A 24650-nucleotide genomic window follows, 5' to 3' on the forward strand; every position below is an offset into this window, starting at 1 on the left:
ACGTGTATAGTATTCTCTTTGGGAGTTTAAACAGTGTACCTAATCACTAAAGGTAACAAAATTATTGATTTGGTAAAATTCGATAAGCCTATTAGGACCTATTTCGTTTCTGTTTCCCAGACCCTATTTAGCAGATATGTAATTAATATTATCGTTTTCTCTTAAAACCAAATTGAAATTCTGGTATTAAACTGTACCTTCCAGTTATGAAATGAGTGACGACGCGCGACGCCTATGACCTTGGCATATCAGCAGAATCGGAATTCATCAAAGCGGCGGCAACACTGTAATTATGTAAAAGGACAAATCCATGGTTTCACGTATCGTCGTATCGAGCGTCAGTATCAAAAACAAATATGACATGAACGATAAACAGCTGATGGCATCAATAAACATTTTTTAAATTTACGTTTTTATTAGAAATGCAATTAAATTTCCAAATTCTACTTCTAAGCCTCGTGGTCTATTCCGAGAACGTTAGGTAAGTGATAAAATTTATTGTTTGAGTAAAATAGCATAACCTTGAATGATTTACCTGGTGTTTTGTCGGAGTCTTTTTGTTATTTAAAACATAGCAGGTTATGGATTGTTTTGTTTCTATTTAAAAACATGTGGACGTAAGGTACATTTATGTTTTCACAAAAATGTGCGTGCGAAATCTTGTACCTTTAGTTATAGTTTTCATTCTACATTAAGTTAACAAGTGTGACACATTCTCCAATAATATTAAGATGATATAAATGCATGTCCTATTTTCTAATGAAATAATTAATTTCTAAAGATTTAAGATAACGAATGTACTTTAATCCTTACATAAAATTTGGCGCATAGAAAAAATGAATAAATCAAGTAAGTAAGAGCAGTATGCTGTGAATTGTAGTTATAATAAATGTTTTGTTTAAAAACAGGTGAGCACTTTAGGACTTGTTGTGTAAGTACTCGTCCGATATATTTATGTCAAAAAAATGCAATAAGTGGCATCACTAACCGGAAAACAACAGGTTAGTACTGACTTTATTAAATTAAGTACATACAGTATGGGGCAAATGTTTGGAATAAACTCTTTTCGTAAACCAGCGACTTCACAAAAAATCCTGAAACAGGTAGAATTTTATTTTTAAATTATGATTTTTTGACATATATATCATACTAGTGACGTCATCCATCTGGGCGTGATGACGTAATCGATAATTTTTTTAAAATGAGAATAGGGGTCGTGTGTTAGCTCATTTAAAAGGTTATTTAATTCTCTATTCAGCAATATAAACACTGACATAATTATTTATACAGGGAGTCTAAGAAAAATTATTTTGAAATAAATTAATTGAAACAAAAAGAAGAAGATATGTAATTTAGTTAATTCAAAATACATTCTGCTGCTGTCAGAAAACAGAATAAATGTTTATTTCATAAATAAATGCTTTTTGCTTAAATTCAATGTTCAAACTGCCAAGAGACAGATGGGTGGCAGCTTGAACAATAAAATTAAGCGAACAGCAATGTTTATTTATCAAAAAACATTTTTTCTGTTTTCTGACAGCAGTAGAGTGTATTTTGAATTCAAAAAATTACATACATTCTTCTTTTTGTGTCAATTACTTTAATTAAAAAATGTTTTTCTTGAACACCCTGTGTAAATAATTATGTTTATGTTACTGAATAGAGAATTGAATACCCTTTCAAATGAGCAAGCACATGAGCCCTATTCTCATTTAAAAAAATCATCGATTACGTCATCACGCCCAGATGGATGACGTCACTAGTATGATATACATACAGAGTGGGCCAAACAAAAGTATCCACCTCGATATTTGGCAGTATTTATTAGATTTTAAGAAAATAAAAAACAGGTCAATTTTTGATCTAAGGGGGACACATTTTTACGGTACAAACATCTGTCATTTGTCAACTCCCTCCCTTCCACTTCCCCCACCACTTATTTTTAAATAGGGAGTAGGGTCGTGTGATAGCTCATTTGAAAGGTTATTCAATTGTCTATTGATTAATATCAACACTGACATAAACATTTATACTGGGTGTCCTATTTTGAATTTAATTAATTGACACAAAAAGAAGAATGTATGTAATTTATTTAATTAAAAATACATTCTACTGCTGTCACAAAACAGAAAAAAATGTTTTTTGATAAATAGACACTGTTTTTCGCTCAATTTCAATGTTCAAGCTTCCACCCATCTGCCTCTTGGTAGGTTGAATATTGAATTTAAGCAACAATGTTTATTTATCAAATAAACATTTTTTTTATGTTTTCTGTCAGCAGTAGAATGTTTTTTGAATTAAATAAATTACATAGATTCTTTTTTTGTGTCAATTAATTAAATTTAAAATAATTTTTCTTGGACACCCTGTACAAATGGTTATGTCAATGTTTATATTACTGAATAGAGAATTGAATAACCTTTCACATGAGCTATCACACGACCCCTATTCCCTATTTAAAAATACGGGGTGGGGGAAGTGGAATGGAGGGAGTCGACAAATGACAGATGTTTGTACCGTAAAAATGTGTCCCCCTTGGATCAAAAATTGACCTGTTTTTTATTTTCTTAAAATCTAATAAATACTGCCAAATATCGAGGTGGATACTTTTGTTAGGCCCACTCTGTATATGCCAAGAAATCATAATCTAAAAATAAAAATCGACCTCTTTCAGGATTTTTTCTTAAAGTCGCTGACTTACGAAATAACGAATTTATTCCAAACATTTGCACCATACTGTACACTATTTACCAAGAGAATGCAGTTATGAAATTGTTTTCCAACATAACATTTATTTTTGAAATTTTCATGCATTTGATTATAGTGGAACACATGCCATATTCGTTGCACACACCTACACAGTTGGTTCTTAAGGGTAGAAATATAGTAAAGCATCGCCCCTCGCCAGGCACCTCGCCGCGCACATCGCCACAAATTGCATACTCGCCAATTATGTTCTACAATGGCGAGGTGGCTGGCGAGCATCGCGGCGGGGTGCGATGCTTCACTATACTTCTACACTACCTAAATTTTACGGTTCCATGACATCTCGTAATGCGACAGTTCGTAACCCGACAAATGGTAACGGACAATTCGTAACGGCGTCAGTTCGTAACGGCGACACTTCGTAACGGCGTCAGTTAGTAACAACTATATATTTTCGTAAATGTACAATTCGTAACGCTTTTATTTATTTTTTCGCACACATCTTATGGAAAATATAATGTCACTCAAATTCAATAAAATTTATACGAATAGATTCGTTTTAAATTAACGGTCAAATCTTATCATTGCGCCAACTCCATATTTTCAATAATAAGAGCAGAAATTGATATAAATAAATCTGAAATCAAATGGATACGTACATAAGTTAGAGAGGGAAAAAAAGAATGTGTGTGTACTTTGTACGCACGTAGGAAGTTATACTTCTATTATATGATTATAAACGAAATTCATATACTTTTTATTTATATTTTATTTAAATATTAAATTAATTTATACTTACTACTTCTCAAACATTTTTATTAAAATAGTGCCAAAAATTAAAATAATAAAAAAATAAAACACACACAAACACATTAAAAATGCCACAAATGATTTCTGAACATTAATTGTCGGAAAAATGTTTAACTAAATACGTATTTTCTGAAAATAAAATTATATAATAAATATACTTACAATCATAAAATGTATAAAAAAAATAAAAAAATAAAAGTTTCTACTGGGATTCGAACCAACTTACCACGCGGCTGGTATTTGCGTTGTATTGGTAGGGTTACCATAATTTGTAAAGGCCAAATCCGGACAGGGGTAGTCCAAGGGGTTGTAGAAAATGTAAAATGTGAATTTGACTGTGTTTCTTCCTCTACATTATACATATAGGCGAAATGCATATGGCACAATTAAAAGTACAGCTGTTTCGCTACAATATGCAACTAACATCGAAAATGTCTGCCAGTTTAAAATACATATACACCTATGTTTTAACATACTTTAGAGCTAGAAAATATTATTTTACCTAGACCAACTTAACTAGGTGCTGCGCAGAATGAAATTTCCCACCGTTGGGCCTAGTATTTTCCATTTTTTTAGTAAAGAAAAAAATCCGGACATTTCTCAAATCCGGACGAAATCCGGACGTATGGTAACCCTATGTATTGGGATTCACTCGCATTAAAACTTCGCCACAGAGACAGCTTGTCATTATGTGCGAAGATCGTCTAACTAAACAGATTAACCTTTTTGACATTTTTAACTTATGTAAATCAAATTATTTTGATTTTGAATTGAAATGATTTAGAATTGAAAAAATACAACAAAACATAGAGTAAGAAAACAATATATTAGGTGAATATTGATAGAAATTTTGATGGTAATCAAATTATGTAAATAAAAGTATTACATACTACTTTTGGTAGGTTCAAGGTAGGTATCGGAGCCCGTATAACGACTAATAAATTTCGCAATCACTTGCGTCGTGCAAATTGGCTATGTTCAAATATCATAACAAAATTTGATCAACTATTTATAAAACACTTACCAGTGAAAGATTCTTTAGCTTTAAATAAGCGAGATCTGCGGCACTCATACTAGTCACAGTTTGATGAGCTTTCACATTGGCATGCAACAACCATCTCTTCTATGTAAATAAGTCCAAAAATATAATATGAAAACTATTTAAAAAGGCAGTATAACGATTAACTAACATTTTGTTTGTTGTTTCTCTTCCTACAAATTTTAAAACACAACAAGCATACATTATAACCAAACCACAGTCCCACAGCTGCCATATTGGATAATTTTTGTCATGTCATTTGAACATCCAATCAGAACAAAGTTATAATGCGCATGCGCCCGGTCGCTAGGTTTTACCATATAAAATTTCACCGTCATTACGCCCGTAAAGAAGTATAACTTCAAAAATCTTTTATAATACCCAAATTGTCGGTACTCCATAAATCAGCGGATTAGTTTCACTAATCCTCTTAGGCCCAGCGGGGTTTAAGCTCTTTTGAATAGCACCCAGAGCAATACTGACACATTTACTGACTAAAAAATTTGATTTCGATAAACTTTAATTGCAATTTGCGCCGTAATTAATCATAATTAAGAGTTGGCGCAATGATAAGATTTGACCGTTAATTTAAAACGAATCTATTCGTATAAATTTTATTGAATTTGAGTGACATTATATTTTCCATAAGATGTGTGCGATGTCCTTTAGTATCTATTTTCTAATTTAAACAAAAATGCATTTTACATATTACCTTCCTATACTGAAAGTAATGGTACTTTTTTAAGATGACTTCTTTTTAAATATATATTGCACACATACTTATATTTGCATATAATTCGAAAAAAACTTACTTACTCCGTGGCGTTACAACCCTTCGTGGGTTTTAGCCGACTCGACAACATGCCTCCACTGTTTTATGTCTTGAGCAACCTTATCCAATTCTCCACGCCCATCGCGCTTAGGTCTCCTGCTATATTATCTCGCTACCGGAGTCGAGGGCGTCCGCGTGGTCTTCTTCCAGTTGGGACTTCCTCCCACACCAGTCTTACTGTTCTTTGGTCAGAATGTCTTCTGAGGTGTCCCGCCCATTGGAGTCTTCTGGACTTTATTTCTTTTATGATGTTGGCGTCTGGGTAAAGTTCTTCGAGCTCTTTGTTGGTTCTTATCCTATATTGTCCTGATGCTTCATCCAGCACAGGACCAAAGATCTTCCTTAGGATTCTTCTTTCCCAAACAAGTAGTCTCTCTTCGTTTGCCTTTGTTATCGTCCACGTTTCGTTTCCATACATCACAACGGGTCGTATGATTGTTTTATAGACTTGTATCTTCGTACGTCTTGTTAATTGTTTTGATTTTATAAGGTTTTGGAGGGCAAAAAGACATCTGTTGCCGGCCTGTATCCTGTTGTTTATTTCTTGTGATCCGTTATTGTCTTCAGTTATTGTTGTTCCAAGATACTTGAATTCTCTAACGCGCTCAAAGTTAAAGTCATCGATGGTGATGTTCTGACCAATTCTGTCTCTGCTTTGGTTATTGCGGCTCATATACATATATTTCGTCTTGTTTTCGTTGATTTGGAGCCCATCTTCTCTGCTTCCTTCTCGAACCTCACGAAAGTCTCCTTCATCCTTAATCGTGTGTTACCTATTAGATCGATATCGTCTGCAAATGCCAGTAGTAAGTTTGGTCCTTCTCGATGCAATACTGTATTGGGTTTTTCGATTCTTGCACTTCTGATTATGTGTATATTCTCCTCCATGTTTTAAGCACTCTGTGGGTATACCATCGCTACCTGCTGTATTACTTCTTCGTATGTCGGGTATTGGTCTTCTATTTCAGCTGTATGTACTTATGTGTTTGATGTATTTCTGCTAGCTTGGTCGTTTAATAGTTGATAGAAGTATTCCTTCCAGGTTTTTAGGATTTCCTTGTCCCGCTGTCGTTTTGAAGGAAGTTTCCTGTTCTTGCTTGGTACCCGGTCTTGATACCTGAAACTCCGAAATTCGAAAAAAACGACTCGAATAAAAGTTACTTATTTTTCGGTAAGCAATCCAAATCTGCAATAAAAAATGAGAGTTCCTATTTCAAATTTTAAAGTAACCCCCGACGCCACCTCCGTTGGGGATGCTGTTTGATGTATTCGATAGATTTTTGAAAAATATTGAACACGTAGTTCCTATTTAAAATTTTAAAGTTACCTGCGGGTACACGTATTTTTCAGTTTTTCGATCTGATGTTCATTTTGCGAAATATCCCCTTTTTTTTGTGCAACTTTATGACTCACCCATCTGCTTATGCCCCGCTCTAATCGTCAGATTTTTGAAATATACAATGTTCTTCATGTACTTAACTTCTTCTTCTTTAGGTGCCATCTCCACGATGAAGGTTAGCAATCATTATTGCTATTCTAACTTTTGACACTACAGCCCGAAAGAGTTCAGTTGAGCTGCATCCAAACCATTCTCTGAGATTTCTCAGCCAGCACATTTTTCTTCTACCTACGCTGCTCCTTCCTTGAATCTTTCCCTGCATTATTAATCTCCCTTCTGTTCACTATTCTTCTTAATACTGCTTCATTGGTCATTCTATCTGTCCAGGAGATTCTCAGCATTCTTCGATATGTCCACATTTCAAATGCTTCTAACCTATTGAGACATTGTTTATTAAGAGTCCATGTCTTCACACCATACAAAAGAACAGAAAATACATAACATTTCTTTTGTATGGTGTGGAGACATGGACTCTTAATAAACAATGTCTCAATAGGTTGGAAGCATTTGAAATGTGTATACCTTGTCTTAATCTGACGTTTTCGAGTTTTTCTAAGGATATATTTTTTTTACGAACTGCCTCCAACACACGCCTCTCTATTAAGAGTCCATATATGGTAGGGGTACATTTCCAGGGTACAAGGTTTCTTCCCGTGTGATTTTCTGACGCGCTCGAGTAACGCGTAAAATCCCCGCTTGGGCTTCCCTACCAAAATAATTTATTTACTATAATAATTAATAGAATTTACATTACTTCTTCTTCTTTACGTGCTATTTACGAGGTTGGCAATCATCATGGCTATTCTGATCTTAGATGTTGCTGCTCTGAATAGTTCGATTGATGTGCATCTGTACCATTCCCTCAAGTTACGCAACCATGAGATTCTTCTCCTTCCTATATTTCACTTGCCCTGGATTTTTCCTTGTATAATTAATTGAAGTATGTTGTATCTCTCATTACGCATAACATGCACCAGGTATTGCAGCTTTCGTGTCTTGGTGGTTTCCAATATTTTCATTCTTTTGTTGACTCTTCTCATGACGTTGTTTGTTACATGCTCGGTCCATGATATCTTCAGGATTCGTCTATACACTCACACTTCAAATGCTTCCAACTTTTTAGCAGTCGACGCCTTAAGTGTCCATGCTTCTATCCCGTAAAGCAGAGTCGAGAAAATATAACACCTTGCCAGCCTAACTCTCAAGCCTCATTTCAGTTCTCTTGCACAAAGTACCTTCTCATTTTATTGAAGTTTGTTCGTGCTTTCTCTATTCGAACTTTGATTTCTTTGGAGCAGTGGTGCTCAAAGTGTCGAACGCGATCGACCGGTCGATCGCCAAAGATTTTGAAGGCGATCGCGATTCACGGAAAAAATACAAATACAGAAAAAACATTGATTAATCAAATGAACAGAAAGGATTTAAACAACTTTCCCCTTTTTTGAAAAAAAGGGTAACCGCTCATTTGAATTATGTTTATTACTAGACGGAGCTGCAAGCACATAGCGAGTTTAAAAGACGCTTAGTTGATTTTAAAAAACTGACAGATATTGTAACATTCGTGTCTAATCCATTTTCTTGTGAAGACGTAGAAAAAATTACCACAGAGATATTCATTACTTGCAACATGTAGATCATTTCCGCCCAAACTGAGGTACTGAAAATAATTTCGCATGTACACCGTAAGTCCAGAGCGACCTATACGACATGTTAGTCTTTCATATCGTCTGACAAATATCCGTCTTTGAAGCAAGTAGCTCTGTCTCAAAGTATGTAGTCTCAAAGTAGCGTAATAGGCTAACTTACGAACATCTCTCATCATGATGGATGATCCTGGATCAACATACAAATAAAATTATGGTAGGGGAGCAAAGTATGCTAAATATGCAGTGACTCGAGCGCTTTGGGGACCTATTGGGTTGTGAAGAGTAGGTCCTAAAACCAAAAAAAGTTAAGTAAAGCTTTCCATTTTAGTGGGCGCTTGCCATTTTTTAATTTAATTTTTCATTTCCAACAATTGATTTTTTCGATTATAACGCCATCTGTCCATAATTCGAAAAAATGTTTCGAATAAAAGTTACTTATTTTTACGTAAGGAATACAAATCTGTAATAAAAAATGAGAGCTCCTATTTAAGATTTTAAAGTTACCCCCCATCCCAGGTCCATGGGGGGTCGTGTTTTATTCCATTCGATAGATTTTTCTAAAATATTAAATAAGTTTATTTTACAGTTTTTCGATCTGATGTTCATTTCGCGAAATATCGCGGGATCCGTATTTAAAATATTAAATTTACCCCCCACCCCTCTCCGTGGGAAGTCGTGTTTGGTATCATTCGATAGATTTTTAAAAAATATTGAGCACATATTTTTTAGTTTTTCGATCTGTCAGTCATTTCGCGATTTATTCGCTTTTTACTTGTGAAACTTTGCGACTCACCCATTTCCTTACGCCCGGCTCAAATCGTCAGATTTTTGGAATATACACTCTTTTGCATGTACTTAACTTACCGTATCTTAATCTGACAATTTCGAGTTTTTTTGAGGATAGATTTGTTTTTTCGGGCCCCCCTTAACGAACTCCCCTGTGTTAAGAGCCAATATATAGTAGATGTACATCTGCAGAGTACCAGGTTTCTCCCCATATGCTAATCTGACGCGCTCGAGTAACTGCAAAAATCCCCGCTTGGGCTCCCCTACCATTAAGATGGAAACCATGACCTTAATTACAACTTTTTATCAAATAGAAATGTGCAATAAAGTTTTTTATTTTAAAATTTTTTTTTAATAGCAGTCGATCGCTGGACGCTTGCAGTTTATGTGGTAGATCTCACGCAGTATAAGTCTGAGCACCACTGCTTTGGAGTAATCGTTTGTGTGATTAATTATTGTGCCAAAATAGGTGTAGTTTTCAACTTGTTCTATAGACCAGGGCGCATCTGTAAAAATATTAGTACATTTGAACGTTGAGAGGTGACTCAAATTTTTTTGCAGAAATTGCTTGAAAATAACTCAAATACTAATATTTGAGTTATCCTCCCTCTCAAAAAGGTCCGGAACATTGTTTAAATAATCAAAATGTTAAAAAATGAAGGAAAAATTCGATTTTTTTCTTCGTTTTTTGATTATAACTATAAAAGTATTCATTTCGAGAAAAGTTGTACTGACATAAAAGTTGCGTAATTAAATTTCCTACAATATAAAATCAGTTAAAAATTTAAAAAATAGTCACCCTTGTTGCAAAATAGCAATAATTGCAAGAAAACCATACAAAAACAAGTATTCGCATTTTACGTTTTCAACCATTTATACTACACTTAGGACCTTCATATTTCACTCAGAAAAACTTTATGGTACAGTAAAACAATACTGTAAATTTCGTTAAGATCGGTTTAATAAATTTTGCACAAGATAGCAAGTTGAAATTTTTTTTGCTAATAGAAGTGTACTGTACCTTTCATTTGCAATTTTTAAAACTAAAATCGATTAACAACCACGGCGTCAGGAATTTTTTTAAATAAACAATAATTATTGGTGCTACGCGCAGGACAGCGGATAGTTTGCTCTGATTGGGCATTCCAGTGACCTTTGATAATGATTGATACATTTTAATTTTTATTACATTTCGATATAAATAAATAAATTTGTTTATTGCAAAATAAAAACACATACTCTACCTTTGAAATAACACTTTTTTTAGCAAAAACTTTCTTTGTTCGTATATTTTAACTTAGAGAATAAAAGTTTATTATTTTTATTCATTTGCAATTGTTTAAACAATATTTCACAAACAATAATAAAATTAGTTTGATTTTTGTGGAATTAAAATATTAAAATATAACAAAATATAGAGTAAGAAAATAATATATTTGATAAAGATTGGAAGAAATTTTGGTGGAAATCAACTTGTGTGAATCGAACACCGCTGTCCTGCGCGTAGCACCAAAAATTAATGTTTATTTAAAAAATTTCCTGACGCCGTGGTAATTAATCGATTTTAATTTTGCAAATTGCAAATGAAAGAAACAGTACACTTCTATAAGCAAAAAAAAAATTCAACTTGCTATCTGCTTTATTTTCAGTCTTGCAACATTTTAAAAAAATGAAAATTTTTTTGCGAAAGCTGGATTGCAAAATTTATTTTGCCAAATCTATTAAACCGATCTTAATGAAATTTACAGTGTTGTTTTCCTATATCATAAAGTTTTTCTGGATAAAATATTAAGGTCCTAAGTGTAGCACAAATGGTTGAAAAACGTAAAATGCGAATACTTGTTTCTGTATGGTTTTTTTTCTCAATTATTGCTATTTTGCAACAAGGGTGACTATTTTTTAAATTTTTAACTAATTCTATATTGTAGGAAATTTAATTACGCAACTTTTATGTTAGTACAACTTTTCTCAAAAATGAATAGTTTTAAAGTTATAATCAAAAAACCAATAAAAAAATCGATTTTTTCCTTCATATTTTGACATTTTGATTATTTAAACAATGTTCCGGACCATTTTGAGTGGGAGGATAACTCAAATATTATTATTTGAGTTATTTTCAAGCAATTTCTGCAAAAAAATTTGAGTCACCTCTCAACGTCCCTCTCAAAACAGATGCGCCCTGGACTACTAAAGTTTTACCGTTAATTGTCAGGCTTTCATCAATATTTTGGGTTTTTGATATCCTCATAAATTTAGTTTTCTTGATGTTTATTGATAATGCATATTCTTCTCCATACTGAACTATCTTGTTCATTAGCTTTTTGAAGGACTTGGAGGTTGTCTTATGATAGTATCGTCCACATATCTAATGTTGTTAAATGGCGTTCCATTGACCTTTATTCCTTTTGACCTGTCGCACTCCTCTTTTAATTTCGAACTCTTCTGATGTGTGTTTATTAATTCGTATGTGTGCCTGCTGTTTATAATATAGATTTGTTATAATTAGAAGGTCATTCTATTGTAATTGTTTTGCTTTGAGGACGTCCATTAGCTCTTTACATTACTATAGTCTGTTTTTAAACCAAGAAGAGTAATTCAAATTTCCCGCGCCGTAAAGCTTGTTTGTAATTGGTCAGGCAAGTTAACTCCACTGTTATCAAATTTTGACACGAATGACATTTATAAAATTTGGACACTATTGGCATTTCATAGGTTAATTAACTTATATCAGCAATTTTTTGTATTTTCTGTGTTATTCCTTTAATATTTATATTTTTAGTCCGTTTTTATATAAAAGACAGTTGTTTTTAGAACTCTTTAGCGACATATTAGTATAATATAATTATGGATTAACGTCAAAGGCCGATATGATCAACCAAAAAAGATGTATTTGGTGATATTTCTAGCGACTTTCTTGGGTGTGAATCTGTCTTTTTAGTTTAAAAACAAAGCTTAGATTATATTTATTTTAAGACATAATTAAAAAAAAAGAATGTGTGTGTACTTTGTACGCACGTAAGAAGTTATACTTCTATTATTATGATTTCAACGAAATTAATATATACTTAACAGGTTATTTGTATTTTATTTAAATATTAAACTAACTTTCTTTACCTACACTTTTAAAAATTTTTTATTAAAACGATACCAAAAATATATAAAAAAAATATGAATCGTCCGGTGTTTGAACCCGGGACCTCTTGATCTCCGATCACACGTTCTACCACTGAGCTATACCCTTCTGCTTTGACAGGTTATACAAGATTTCTCATAATATACTGACCAAGTGAAGTATACAAAAATACTTTAAATATACTTACTATTATTATAAAATATGTTATTCCCGAGTAAGACAAACCCAAAGACACAAAAATTATAATAAATAATACATTTACTTAACACTAATATATCCTTTTATAATATATGATATAATATGACTTATTTGCGCTGACAGCACTGATACATACATCTTGAAAGATTAGCAACGAAATACATACTGTATGTGTGCGCATGCGCCCGGCATTTAATAAAATTTCACTCTTGATCGTAAAGAAGTATAACTTCAAAAATTTATTTCTGCGTGAAATATGAGTTCACAAAGGTTTATCCTGATGCTGGTTCGTTAAATAATTATTGTTTAACGTAATTTCAATTATTGTAACTGCAATAAAAGTTAGTTTCCACGTAAACAAAAATAAACAGAATAATTAATAAATTTCCACTAGGAAGAATTTCCTGTAGCTGGCTGTATACCATTAATTACAAGTAAAATTTAATAAAAAACTTTGGTCTTGGTAAAAGGTATATTATTTTAAAAAGCCCTATAGGGCTACAAACATCGAACAGAACGTTTTCGCTCTAAAAAGAGCATCATCAGTGTTGCCTAAAATAAGTATAACCATATTAATTATCAAAATGTTGAACTTAAAGTGATGACCAAGGTAGAATCAAAGTTTGGTTATACTTACAAGAACATGGTGAGCCAACCAAAAAATACGAAGGTCAAAGCCTTTCAAAAATGGACTAAAAGTCACATCAAAATGCTAACATAGCAAATTCCAAAGGATGGATATAATCCCTAAGGATATGGCCCTAGGATAACATATGACTCCCACACGTTGTAAGTGGGTCAAAGGTAACAAATTAGGTCATTGTGTTACAAGAGCTGACAGGCAACTAAGATGTGAGATATCAAAAGCGAATCTGTCTGATGTCAAGACAACAATTGTCAATGGAACTTGAAGTATCATGAAAAATTGGTTACACAGCTACTAAATTTATAGTTGTTTATAGTACAAGCAATGATAACAGCTAACATCAGTGTGTTGGAATTATAAAAATAAAGAGTTAGTGAGAATAGATTATCTAGATGTAAAATAGAAGGGGGGAATTTGAGTACCCACAATCATCAATGAAGTGTACGTAAATTGATGAAGAAAGGTAGGCAAAACAACATACAGATAATGTAATGTATGGTTTATGTTTTGAAATTAGATAATTTATATTTGTGAACCAACACAAATGATGGCTGAGAGACTGGCTGAAAAACTAGAGACAAAATAGGGGTCGTGATATCAAATGCTGAAAAAGTTGTAAATGCAAAATCTTATTTATAAATTAATAAAATATAGATGGGTTCATCAACACAATTTTACAAGACTGAAAAGGTTGTATTACAAGCTTAGTCCAAATTTCTTTATTATGTCCTTTTATGTTAAATAACATCTAGGGCAAAGAACATTATTTAACATAAAAGGACATAATAAAGAAATTTGGACTAAGCTTGTAATACAACCTTTTCAGTCTTGTAAAATTGTGTTGATGAACCCATCTATATTTTATTAATTTATAAATAAGATTTTGCATTTACAACTTTTTCAGCATTTGATATCACGACCCCTATTTTGTCTCTAGTTTTTCAGCCAGTCTCTCAGCCATCATTTGTGTTGGTTCACAAATATAAATTATCTAATTTCAAAACATAAACCATACATTACATTATCTGTATGTTGTTTTGCCTACCTTTCTTCATCAATTTACGTACACTTCATTGATGATTGTGGGTACTCAAATTCCCCCCTTCTATTTTACATCTAGATAATCTATTCTCACTAACTCTTTATTTTTATAATTCCAACACACTGATGTTAGCTGTTATCATTGCTTGTACTATAAACAACTATAAATTTAGTAGCTGTGTAACCAATTTTTCATGATACTTCAAGTTCCATTGACAATTGTTGTCTTGACATCAGACAGATTCGCTTTTGATATCTCACATCTTAGTTGCCTGTCAGCTCTTGTAACACAATGACCTAATTTGTTACCTTTGACCCACTTACAACGTGTGGGAGTCATATGTTATCCTAGGGCCATATCCTTAGGGATTATATCCATCCTTTGGAATTTGCTATGTTAGCATTTTGATGTGACTTTTAGTCCATTTTTGAAAGGCTTTGACCTTCGTATTTTTTGGTTGGCTCACCATGTTCTTGTAAGTATAACCAAACTTTGATTCTACCTTGGTCATCACTTTAAGTTCAACATTTTGATAATTAATATGGTTATACTTATTTTAGGCAACACTGATGATGCTCTTTTTAGAGCGAAAACGTTCTGTTCGATGTTTGTAGCCCTATAGGGCTTTTTAAAATAATATACCTTTTACCAAGACCAAAGTTTTTTATTAAATTTTACTTGCAATTAATAAATTGTGTTCAATAAGGAATTTTATTATTTATTTATTATTTAGATGCTAAACAAATTATGTTATCCATATTTTGACGGTTCTGCCAAAAGTAAACATATGCATTGTTGATACGTTAGCAGGTGGCGTTAGGAGCAAACATAAGAATTTATTAATTATTTTAAATTAATAACATAAAAATATGATTTGATAATAAAAGGTACGTCCTGTTAAAGGCAAAATGCTCTGACTCCCAGAATTATTTTTTTGCGTTCTATGTGAAAAAAAAGACTCGCAAAAAACCCACGTTTTTGGGGGCTTTGAACGTCTTTCTCGCATTTTTAAATGTCCTAAAGGACCCAGTTACTTCAAATAATTATATACATAATTTAGTCCTGTCGCCAGGGGGGTACAACGGCCTCCTTAATTCAGATGGACTTACCCAAGTTTTTTTTTTTATATATTTTGACCCGTAGAATACGAATTTTTTGGGTAACAGTTGATCCGGATGTCGATAAGATTGTTATAGACAAAGAACTTGAAGAATTACATAACAGCGATTTCTCGCAAAACAAAACATCTTTTTGTATTTTTTTGGTCATTTTAAGCAAAAAATATTCCTACAAGTTTTTTCGTAGAATGCATAGTTTTCCAGATAACCGCGGTTGAACTTTCAAAAAATCGAAAAATTGCAATTTTTGAACCCGAATAACTTTTGATTAAAAAATAAAGTAGCAATTTACTCCAGGCTGTGGGTGAAAAATAGGTCGATTTCGGGATATAATTCAGGAATTTTTGAAACCTATCAGGTGTTGTAAAGGACGATGCCAGGAATAACTTCTACTAAAATGTGACCAAAAATATTGTGAGCTTTTTTTGTTATTGCGATTTTCATTTGTTAAATTTGCAATTTTTCAAGATTTTTAATTTTGCAGCTTAGGATATTGATTCTAGAAAAAAACTTTTTAATAGAAAGTTGTAGTAACTTAAAAAACCTACAATTTGAGCTATGGTAAGTTTAATTTCGTTTATTGGTTATTGCAAAACAGCCTGCGAAATGTCCAAAATGACCGTTTTTTACAATTGCGTTATTTATTGTACAAATAATTTTTTTTATTTTTTAAAGCTTTAAAATGAAGATCTTTCAATTCCAAACATAAAAAAAATTGTAAGGCGGATTAACGAATTTGTTGCTTAGATATTATAAATTGTTTATCCCAAGAGGTCAAATGTCGTAGGCTATAACTTTTTGAAAAAAAAAAAAAAAAATCGTAGAGAGTTGTTGAAACATCCAATCTCCTTCTAAATAGTTATATTTTCATATTCTGATGAAAATAAATGCGTAAAACATTTTTAAACCTCTAATTTTTGGGTTTGAAAATAAGGGGGCAAATTTCGTTATAAACATTTAGAGCTGAAGCGGCCCTGTACATCCTACGAGTTTTTAACTTACATATTATTGTTGCTGAAGACGAAACGAAGATTTATAAAAAATTTTAAAATTTCTACGACCAACTGAAGCCGAGCTAAATGTTGGGTTTGAAAATAAGGGGGCAAATTTCGTTATACACATTTAGAGCTGAAGCGGCCCTGTACATCCTATGAGTTTCTAACTTACAAATTATTGTTTCTGAAGACGAAACGAAGATTTATAAAAAAATAAAAATTTTCTACAACCAACTGAAGCCGAGATAACTGTTTCTTTTTTCTTAAATCGTAGTGCCTTTATTTATAACAATTAAAAAATTATTTTACAGTCATTGACTAAAGAAAGACTTATATTATCTTAAAATAAAAATAACTATAAAATTATAGTTACATTTAATTATTAAAAATTATTTTTAAAATCGGTGCTTTTGCGAGCGGCCGAATTTTGCAAATCGCCCGGCACGCTTCAAATCCGCGCGCTCGGAAAATTTTTACGTAACTTGTATTAAATTTTGACCGAAAACAATTTAATAATATTACCATTATAATATACAGTCTATTTACCACTGTATTTGTCTTTCTTGATAAACTTTTATATGTGAAATCTCATTTCTGAAGAAATAATATCACAAAAATGATACATATATGAAATATATAACTATATTTTTATTTTTTTCATTGTTTTATAAATATAATAATAATAATAATGTTACGTCTTATTATACAATATAAAACTTTTTCTTCTTGTAGTGACTATCCATTTTGGATGTTGGCGACCATCATGGCAATCTGTACTTGCACACTAAATCGGTACTGCTGCTCTAAAAAGATGTATAGTCGTTGTGTTGAACGACGTACGTAAATTTTCTAGCAAGGTAAATCTTTCGCCTTCCTGGTTCTCAGTTTCCAAATGGGGTTTGCCAAATTGCCATGATGGTCGAGAACATCCAAAACGGATAGTCACTACAAGAAGAAAAAGTTTTATATTGTCTAATAAGAAGTAACATTATTATTATTATATTTATATAACAATGAAAAATTAAAAATATTTATATATTTCATATATATGTATCATTTTTGTAATATTATTTCTTTAGAAATGAGATTTCACATATAAAAGTTTATCAAGAAAAACAAGTACAGTGGTAAATAGACTGTATATTATAACGGTAATATTATTAAATTGTCTTCGGTCAAAATGTAATACAAGTTACGTAAAAATTTTCCGAGCGCGCGGATTTGAAGCGAGCCGGGCGATTTGCAAAATTCGGCCGCTCGCAAAAGCACCGATTTTAAAAATAATTTTTATAATTAAATGTAACTATATTTTATAATAATTTTTATTTTAAGATAATATAAGTCTTTCTTTAGTCAATGACTGTAAAATAATTTCTTAATTGGTATAAATAAAGGCACTACGATTTAAGAAAAAAGAAACAATTATCTCGGCTTCAGTTGGTTGTAGAAAATTTTTATTTTTTTATAAATCTTCGTTTCTTCTTCAGCAAAAATAATTTGTAAGTTAAAAACTCATAGGATGTACAGGGCCGCTTCAGCTCTAAATGTTTATAACGAAATTTGCCCCCTTATTTTCAAACGCAACATTTAGCTCGGCTTCAGTTGGTCGTACAAATTTTTAACTTTTTTATAAATCTTTGTTTCGTCGTCAGCAACAATAATCTGTAAGTTAAAAACTCATAGGATGTACACGGCCGCTTCAGCTCTAAATGTTTATAACGAAATTTGCCCCCTTATTTTCAAACCCAAAAATTAGAGGTTTAAAAATGTTTTGCGCATTTATTTACATCAGAATATGAAAATATAACTCTTTAGAAGGATATTGGATGTTTCACCAACTCTCTACGATTTTTTTTCAAAAAGTTATAGCCTTCGACATTTGACCTCTTGGGATAAACAATTTATAATATCTAAGCAACAAATCCGTTAATCCTGCCTTACAATTTTTTTTATGTTTGGAATTGAAAGATCTTCATTTTAAAGCTTTAAAAAATAAAAAAAAATTATTTGTACAATAAATATCGCAATTGTAAAAAACGGCCACTTTGGACCTTTCGCGGGCTGTTTTGCAATAACCAATAAACGAAATTAAACTTACCGTAGGTCAAATTGTAGGTTTTTTAATTTACTACAACTTTCTATTAAAAAGTTTTTCTCTAGAATCAATATCCTAAGCTGCAAACCTAAAAATCTTTAAAAATTGCAAATTTAACAAATGAAAATCGCAAAAACAAAAAAAGCTCACAATATTTTTGGTCACATTTTAGTAGAAGTTATTCCTGGCATCGTCCTTTACAACACCTGATAGGTTTCAAAAATTCCTGAATTATATCACGTTTTTTCACCCACAGCCTGGGGTAATTCTGCTTACCGCATTTGAAAGCGTAAGTCAAATTATATCGGTTTTGATTATATGCATTGCTAAAAATTAATTTTTTGATTGTTAAACAAACCTATAAAAACATAGTGTTTCCCGTGCCTAATACATGTGTTTTAACGCATGCTACGTAGAAATTGCCTCGCTTGCACTTGTAGCTACTCTACCTACTCATTGAAAACATCACTCACGCACTACGTGTTTATAGCTTTGTTTAACAATAAAATAATAAATTTTTAGCAATGCAAATAATCAAAACCGATATAATTTGACTTAAACTTTCAAATGCGGTAAGCAGAATTGTTACTTTATTTTTTAATCAAAAGTTATTCGGGTTCAAAAATTGCAATTTATCGATTTTTTGAAAGTTCAACCGCGGTTATCTCGAAAACTATGCATCCTACGAAAAAACTTGTCAGAGCATTTTTTGCCTAGAATGACCCAAAAAATACAAAAAGATGTTTTGTTTTGCGAGAAATCACTGTTATGTAATTCCTCAAGTTCTTTGTCTATAACAATCTTATCGACATCCGGATCAACTGTTACCCAAACAATTCGTATTCTGCGGGTCAAAATATATAAAAAAAAAACTTGAGTAATTTATTCCTTTCATTTGCACCATATTGTCTGTGGAAAATAGTGTCGCGCACGCTTGATTAGCAATTAAAAAACAAAGGAGTTTTGAATATTGTATTGAAAAAAAAACTCTTCGGGATTTCATCAATCGATGTTTAAAGAACCTACCTTGGCAACATTCAAATTTTCAGTTTTTCAAATGGTTTTTGAGGGTTAAAAATGGCCGATTTCGCAATTTTTCAATTTTTAATCGCTTATTTGTCAAAAACTATCATTTTTAGAGAAAAGTCACTAAAGACCTTTTCTGTTTGGAATGATCCAAAAAATCTAAAAAAACTTTTTTCCATGCAAACAAAATAATTTTAGGAAAAAAACAAAAAAAAAACGTTTAAAAAATTTTTGACCACCTTTTGGTCCTGGCAACATGCAAATTTGTTAAAAGGAGTCCTTTTTGAGTAAGATTGTGCAAAAAATCCGAATTAGAATATTTTTCCTAGCGGATGCGCAGTGGCTTTCTGGACTATAAGGGCTTATACTTTTAATATATTACTGAATTGTTTTTTTTTCTAATGGATTTTGTTTAAGATATCTATTAAGAGGTAATTTTTTATTGTTTAATATTAGGATAAGGTTACAAGGTTAAGAGTACACCACGTTTTTCTGCAATTCAATCAGGTTTCTTTCTATATCTCTACATGATTTGGAATCTTAAGCACAATAATATCATGGTTACATGAATATGTATAGATATGAAGTGTTTTCTAATGATATAAGTGAATTTTAAAGTCCTAACGATTTAAGACATCAAATGTACTTTAATTGTTACATATATTTGTTTAGAATAGATTAAGAAAAAATGTAACAACACATGATTTTAGAGGTTATTGTTAAAATTCATTAAAATATTTAGTTCTGGTTTATGTATTTTGTTTTGCAAAAATCAGACTAGTCATCATTCTCTTTGGCTTTATCCATATACAGATGAAGTTTCCCTAATTTCATTTCTCCATAAGTTTCTATTTTGGATCATACCAATATCTGACCCCTTCACTGACAGGCAGATGGAGTACCTCTCACCAGGTCTTCTTTGGTCTTTTTCTCTTACTCCTTTCAAGAACTCAGCAAGTCTTTCGATTGAGTGAATGTCATTTCAAAGTTGAGGCTAGTTTAATCATTTCAACATATGCTCTCACCTTTTGGTATTAATTGGCACCATCCACATACTTCCCCTCTTATATACATTCTTAGTTTTGTCCCTTTTTCACTCCACCAAGCCATTTTAGTTATTTTCCTAACAAGTGCAGAAAGTCATTCTTTTCCACACGCGACTGCAGTTTGCCGAACGACGCGAAGCGGGAGTTCGGCAAGCAGTCGAGTGCGGAAAAGAGACTTTCTGCAAGAGTTAGCAGTGGCGGCCTGTCATGGTCGGCAGTGCCGACCCACACATTTATAGATATAGATTTTTTAAATATTTGTATCTGTGAAATAAAAAAAATCTATCAGATAATACAGACTAAATTTTATTCATGGTTTTTAAAAGAATTTGATCAATCCGAGCGTTAAGTGATCCCTGCGCATAACAGACTTCTCAAAAAATGAATGATCCGAGCCATGTATCTGACTTTTCGGCTAGCCGTCCCTAACATCCGTAGCTTGACAATTTACACGTAAAACTCAACGACATAACAAGTCGATGAGCAAGCGAACATTACTTCTCTCCGTGGGCAATAGCAGATACGGCATGGCAGGTTAAGCGACAAGTACAGGAAGCATGCATCGGTAGAAATTGTCAAAAATAATCACGCCGTTTTACGTCGTTTAATTGATATTGTAATTTTTTTAAGTTGTCAGGAATTATCATTTAGTGGACATGATGGATCGAAGCATTTGTTAAAAATCAAAGTAATTATAGAGAATTAATAAAATTGTTTTAGAAATACCTATTTACTTTCTGATTCGAAGTGTATTCGTAATACAGAATGAACTAATACATATAATCAAATAGTTAAATTTTGAATAACGTTGTTGAATCTGAGATTTAGAAAACCATTTGCTTTTCACTGAAAGTAGATGAAACTTCTGATTATCATGTCATTCACAATTATCAATTATTTTGTTCGATACGCGTTACGTGGTAATATTTATGAGAGGTTTTTAGGTTTTAGAGATGTGAGTAAAAGCAATAAGGCAGAATATATTTTTGGTGTTTTAAAGAACAGATTCAAATTTTTTGATACCAAAAATAAATTGGTAGGGCAAACTGGGGCAATCTTATGACGGCGTTGCTGTGATGAGTGGTGAATTGAATAGTCTCCAGGCAAAAGTTAAAACTATTGCATCACAAGCTTTATTTACTCACTATTATGTGCATATAATGAATTTAGTTTTACATGATAACGTGTAAAAAAATAAAGAATATCGTCTTTTCTTGCCAGTTTAGCTCACCTAAACGGATTACTGCTTTAGAACAAATTTGTTTCGAAAAAAAAAGCGAACAGTTTGTCAGACGCGATGAAATTTTAAATCTAGGTTAGTTTTATCTAAGCAGATTATCTCTTATAGTTTTAGTATCTGTAGCAGATTTTCGTGAACAGCTTTTGGAAGTTTTTGATTTTATTATCGAAGGCGATGATTTTGAAAGTGGCGATACTTCGATTCGTGAAGCAATCGGCTTGAGAACTTTATTAAATACTAATGACTCTTTCAATATTTTTTTAAATATTTTTAAGACAGAGTTTGCCCAAGATATTCCTTGTTGTTCAAAATCAGTCAACTGACATTATTTATTCTAAAAATAGAATACGAAAGCTGGTGCAAAATCTCAGAGATTTTCGTAATGATAGTAGTTTCCAATATATACGCAGTGACGTTTTGGATTCGCTTGATATTTCCGAACCACCCCAAAAAAGACAACGACATGATACATATCTCGAAAAACGAGTAAGTATATCTTGAAATTTTGGATACCTACTATTATATTCAAATAGATACTCGTTTTTCGAATTTTGAAGATTTGCAAATTGTTGACCTCTTTGACGATTTAAAATTTAAAAGTTACGTTCGTCAAAGAATTTCCAAGATATTTATTATTACAAGTTAGGTACTTAAAAATTATGCTGGTCCAAATATTTTCAGAAAGTGGGATAAGTTGCACAATATGTATGTATAATTCTATGTAGTAAGTACTGCAATTCATTACAACAAACTGTTTATCAATTTTCTTATTACCACCAATTTCTGCCTAAAAAAAAACGGGATTTACCTTGTCTCAAAAGAATCAACACGTATTGTCGAAACACCATGAAACAAGAGAGAATGTCAAGTACATCAAATAAAAAAAAAGCAAAAAACAAGAAAATCTCCTATGATGAATTAAACCTTTTAGTTTGATGGTATACCTATATGAGGAGACAAAAAAACCTTGCCGACCCTGTCTCCAAGGCCACGAGCCGCCACTGAGAGTTAGGAACAATACTTTTTCTAAGTGTCTTTAAAAAATTACCAAATCTTAATCAATTAATTTAATTAATATGAAAATTCCACACCTGCAATTTTGAACCAATCAAAATACGTTATTTTGACAGATCACCATGGCAACGGAGGTATTTTATCGGAAATTTTTTGCTCGTGGGGTACCCAACAGCGAATTATAGTGGAAATTTTTTGACGTTTACAATAACAGAACATTTTTGACAGACTGGTTTTTATTTGTTTACATAATTTAGTTTTGATTCATTTTCTATCACTTGTAGTTACTCAAAACTTATGTAAAATTGAAGAATATACTATTTTCTATCTTGAAATGGTATTCCCATGCAACTACAATGAGTAGAAATTACGAATTTGAAAGCCTAAATAATTGCTGACAAAGCTATGGCGCGCTATTAATCTGTTCATGCAACTTTGGATTTTCAAATGCAAATTTGGTGTGGAATTTTCTTACCGAATACCACGCGAAGTCAAATTAATATCCGGAAATTTTTTTTTGATCATGAATATTTTTAGAAAATTTCCGGAAATAATTTGACCTCTAGTGGTATTACTAGTGAAAATACATACACAAATTAATTCTTTGACAAGGTTGTCAAAACCAAACTTTCAATATAATTAGTTAGCGTGACGACGATCTTGGTTTCCATGACGATGATTCAAAACGACTGTTATTGTCTACCGATTTGACTTTCGAATAATATGTCATAATAATTTTATTACATCGAATTGTCGCGTTAATTTCATTAAAACAGGAACACAATAAGATATATGTATTTGAAATAAATTAGTAAATAATATCTAAATATTAGTTTATTGCATGTATTATAATTACTTTAAGGCCATATTAACATATATAAATTAACACGCGTGCGGAAAAGTAAAAACCGCGTGCGGAAAAGTAACACGCGTGCGGAAAAGTGAAACTTTCTAAACTAAAATGCGTGCGCGAAAGTAGACATTTTTGCACGCTCGTAGAAAAAATCATTTTCATTTCCGCCACATGCATTTGTTGATCTTCTTTCGTTATAACTGTCCAACATTCATTGTCAAAATAGTATTAATAGTACAATAAGTATCTGGCTGGTGTATTGAAAAATTCTCCGTATAGGAAAAGTCCAACAATAAGGAATGCACGTAATTTGTTGCCATATTCTAAATTTGGAAAAATAAATAGCGAATAATTAGATTTTTTTGACATGCCATTCCTATTACAGCGAGCATTTCATTGGCTAGAATTAGTGACGAGTTTATATGACGTCATTATTATATTTGGTGATATTATAAATAATGGTAACTGACGTCTGTCATAATATTGGAGGCTAAATATAATGTCAACTTATTGTTTTCAAATTATATTTAATTTATTTAGTTTATATTTTAACGACAGTTTATTTTTTAACCAACTTCACTTTCCCTTCCCTATCCTTGATTGGTAGATTAGGTTTGTAATAATTTTGTTGTATGGTAGGTCTAGGTAGGCTTTAATTTTAAGAAATGTTGCTGGTTAAATTGACACAGTTTCCACCAAAGCCTTAAAAGAAGAAGAAAAAAATAAACAAACAAAATTCTTACATAACCTTCTATACGACAATGTCAGTTTGACACTTATACAACGCTTATAGTACAGATAGTTATCTTTGTTTCACACTCTTAAAACAAAGAGAAACAGTGTAGTAGGTAGCTGCTTTGGTAAATAAATATGTTTTTTATTTGGCAACAGCGCTTTCCTGTTGAACTTGACGGTATGGTCCTTTTCACAGGCATTTTTCAGTGCGTCACAAGTGGGAGAAAAAAAGGTAAGTCCGTGATGATATTCTTTTTCTCATGATCATCTTTCAGTGCGTCACAGTTTTTC

General features: G+C 32.0%; 1 protein-coding gene across 1 annotated transcript in view; it reads left to right on the plus strand.

Annotated features, from left to right (window-relative positions):
- Positions 1-300: 300 nt before the first annotated feature.
- Positions 301-24650, plus strand: part of LOC114326968 (ribonuclease Oy) — a 66813-nt gene continuing 42463 nt past the window's right edge. Inside the window, exon 1 of the mRNA XM_028275456.2 lies at positions 301-481. Within this exon, the coding sequence (XP_028131257.1) occupies positions 423-481 (59 nt within the window). The 5' untranslated portion in view covers positions 301-422. The remainder of the gene's footprint in view (positions 482-24650) is intronic.

The sequence above is a fragment of the Diabrotica virgifera genome, chromosome 1 (assembly GCF_917563875.1).
Source record: "Diabrotica virgifera virgifera chromosome 1, PGI_DIABVI_V3a".
Lineage (NCBI taxonomy): Eukaryota > Metazoa > Arthropoda > Insecta > Coleoptera > Chrysomelidae > Diabrotica > Diabrotica virgifera.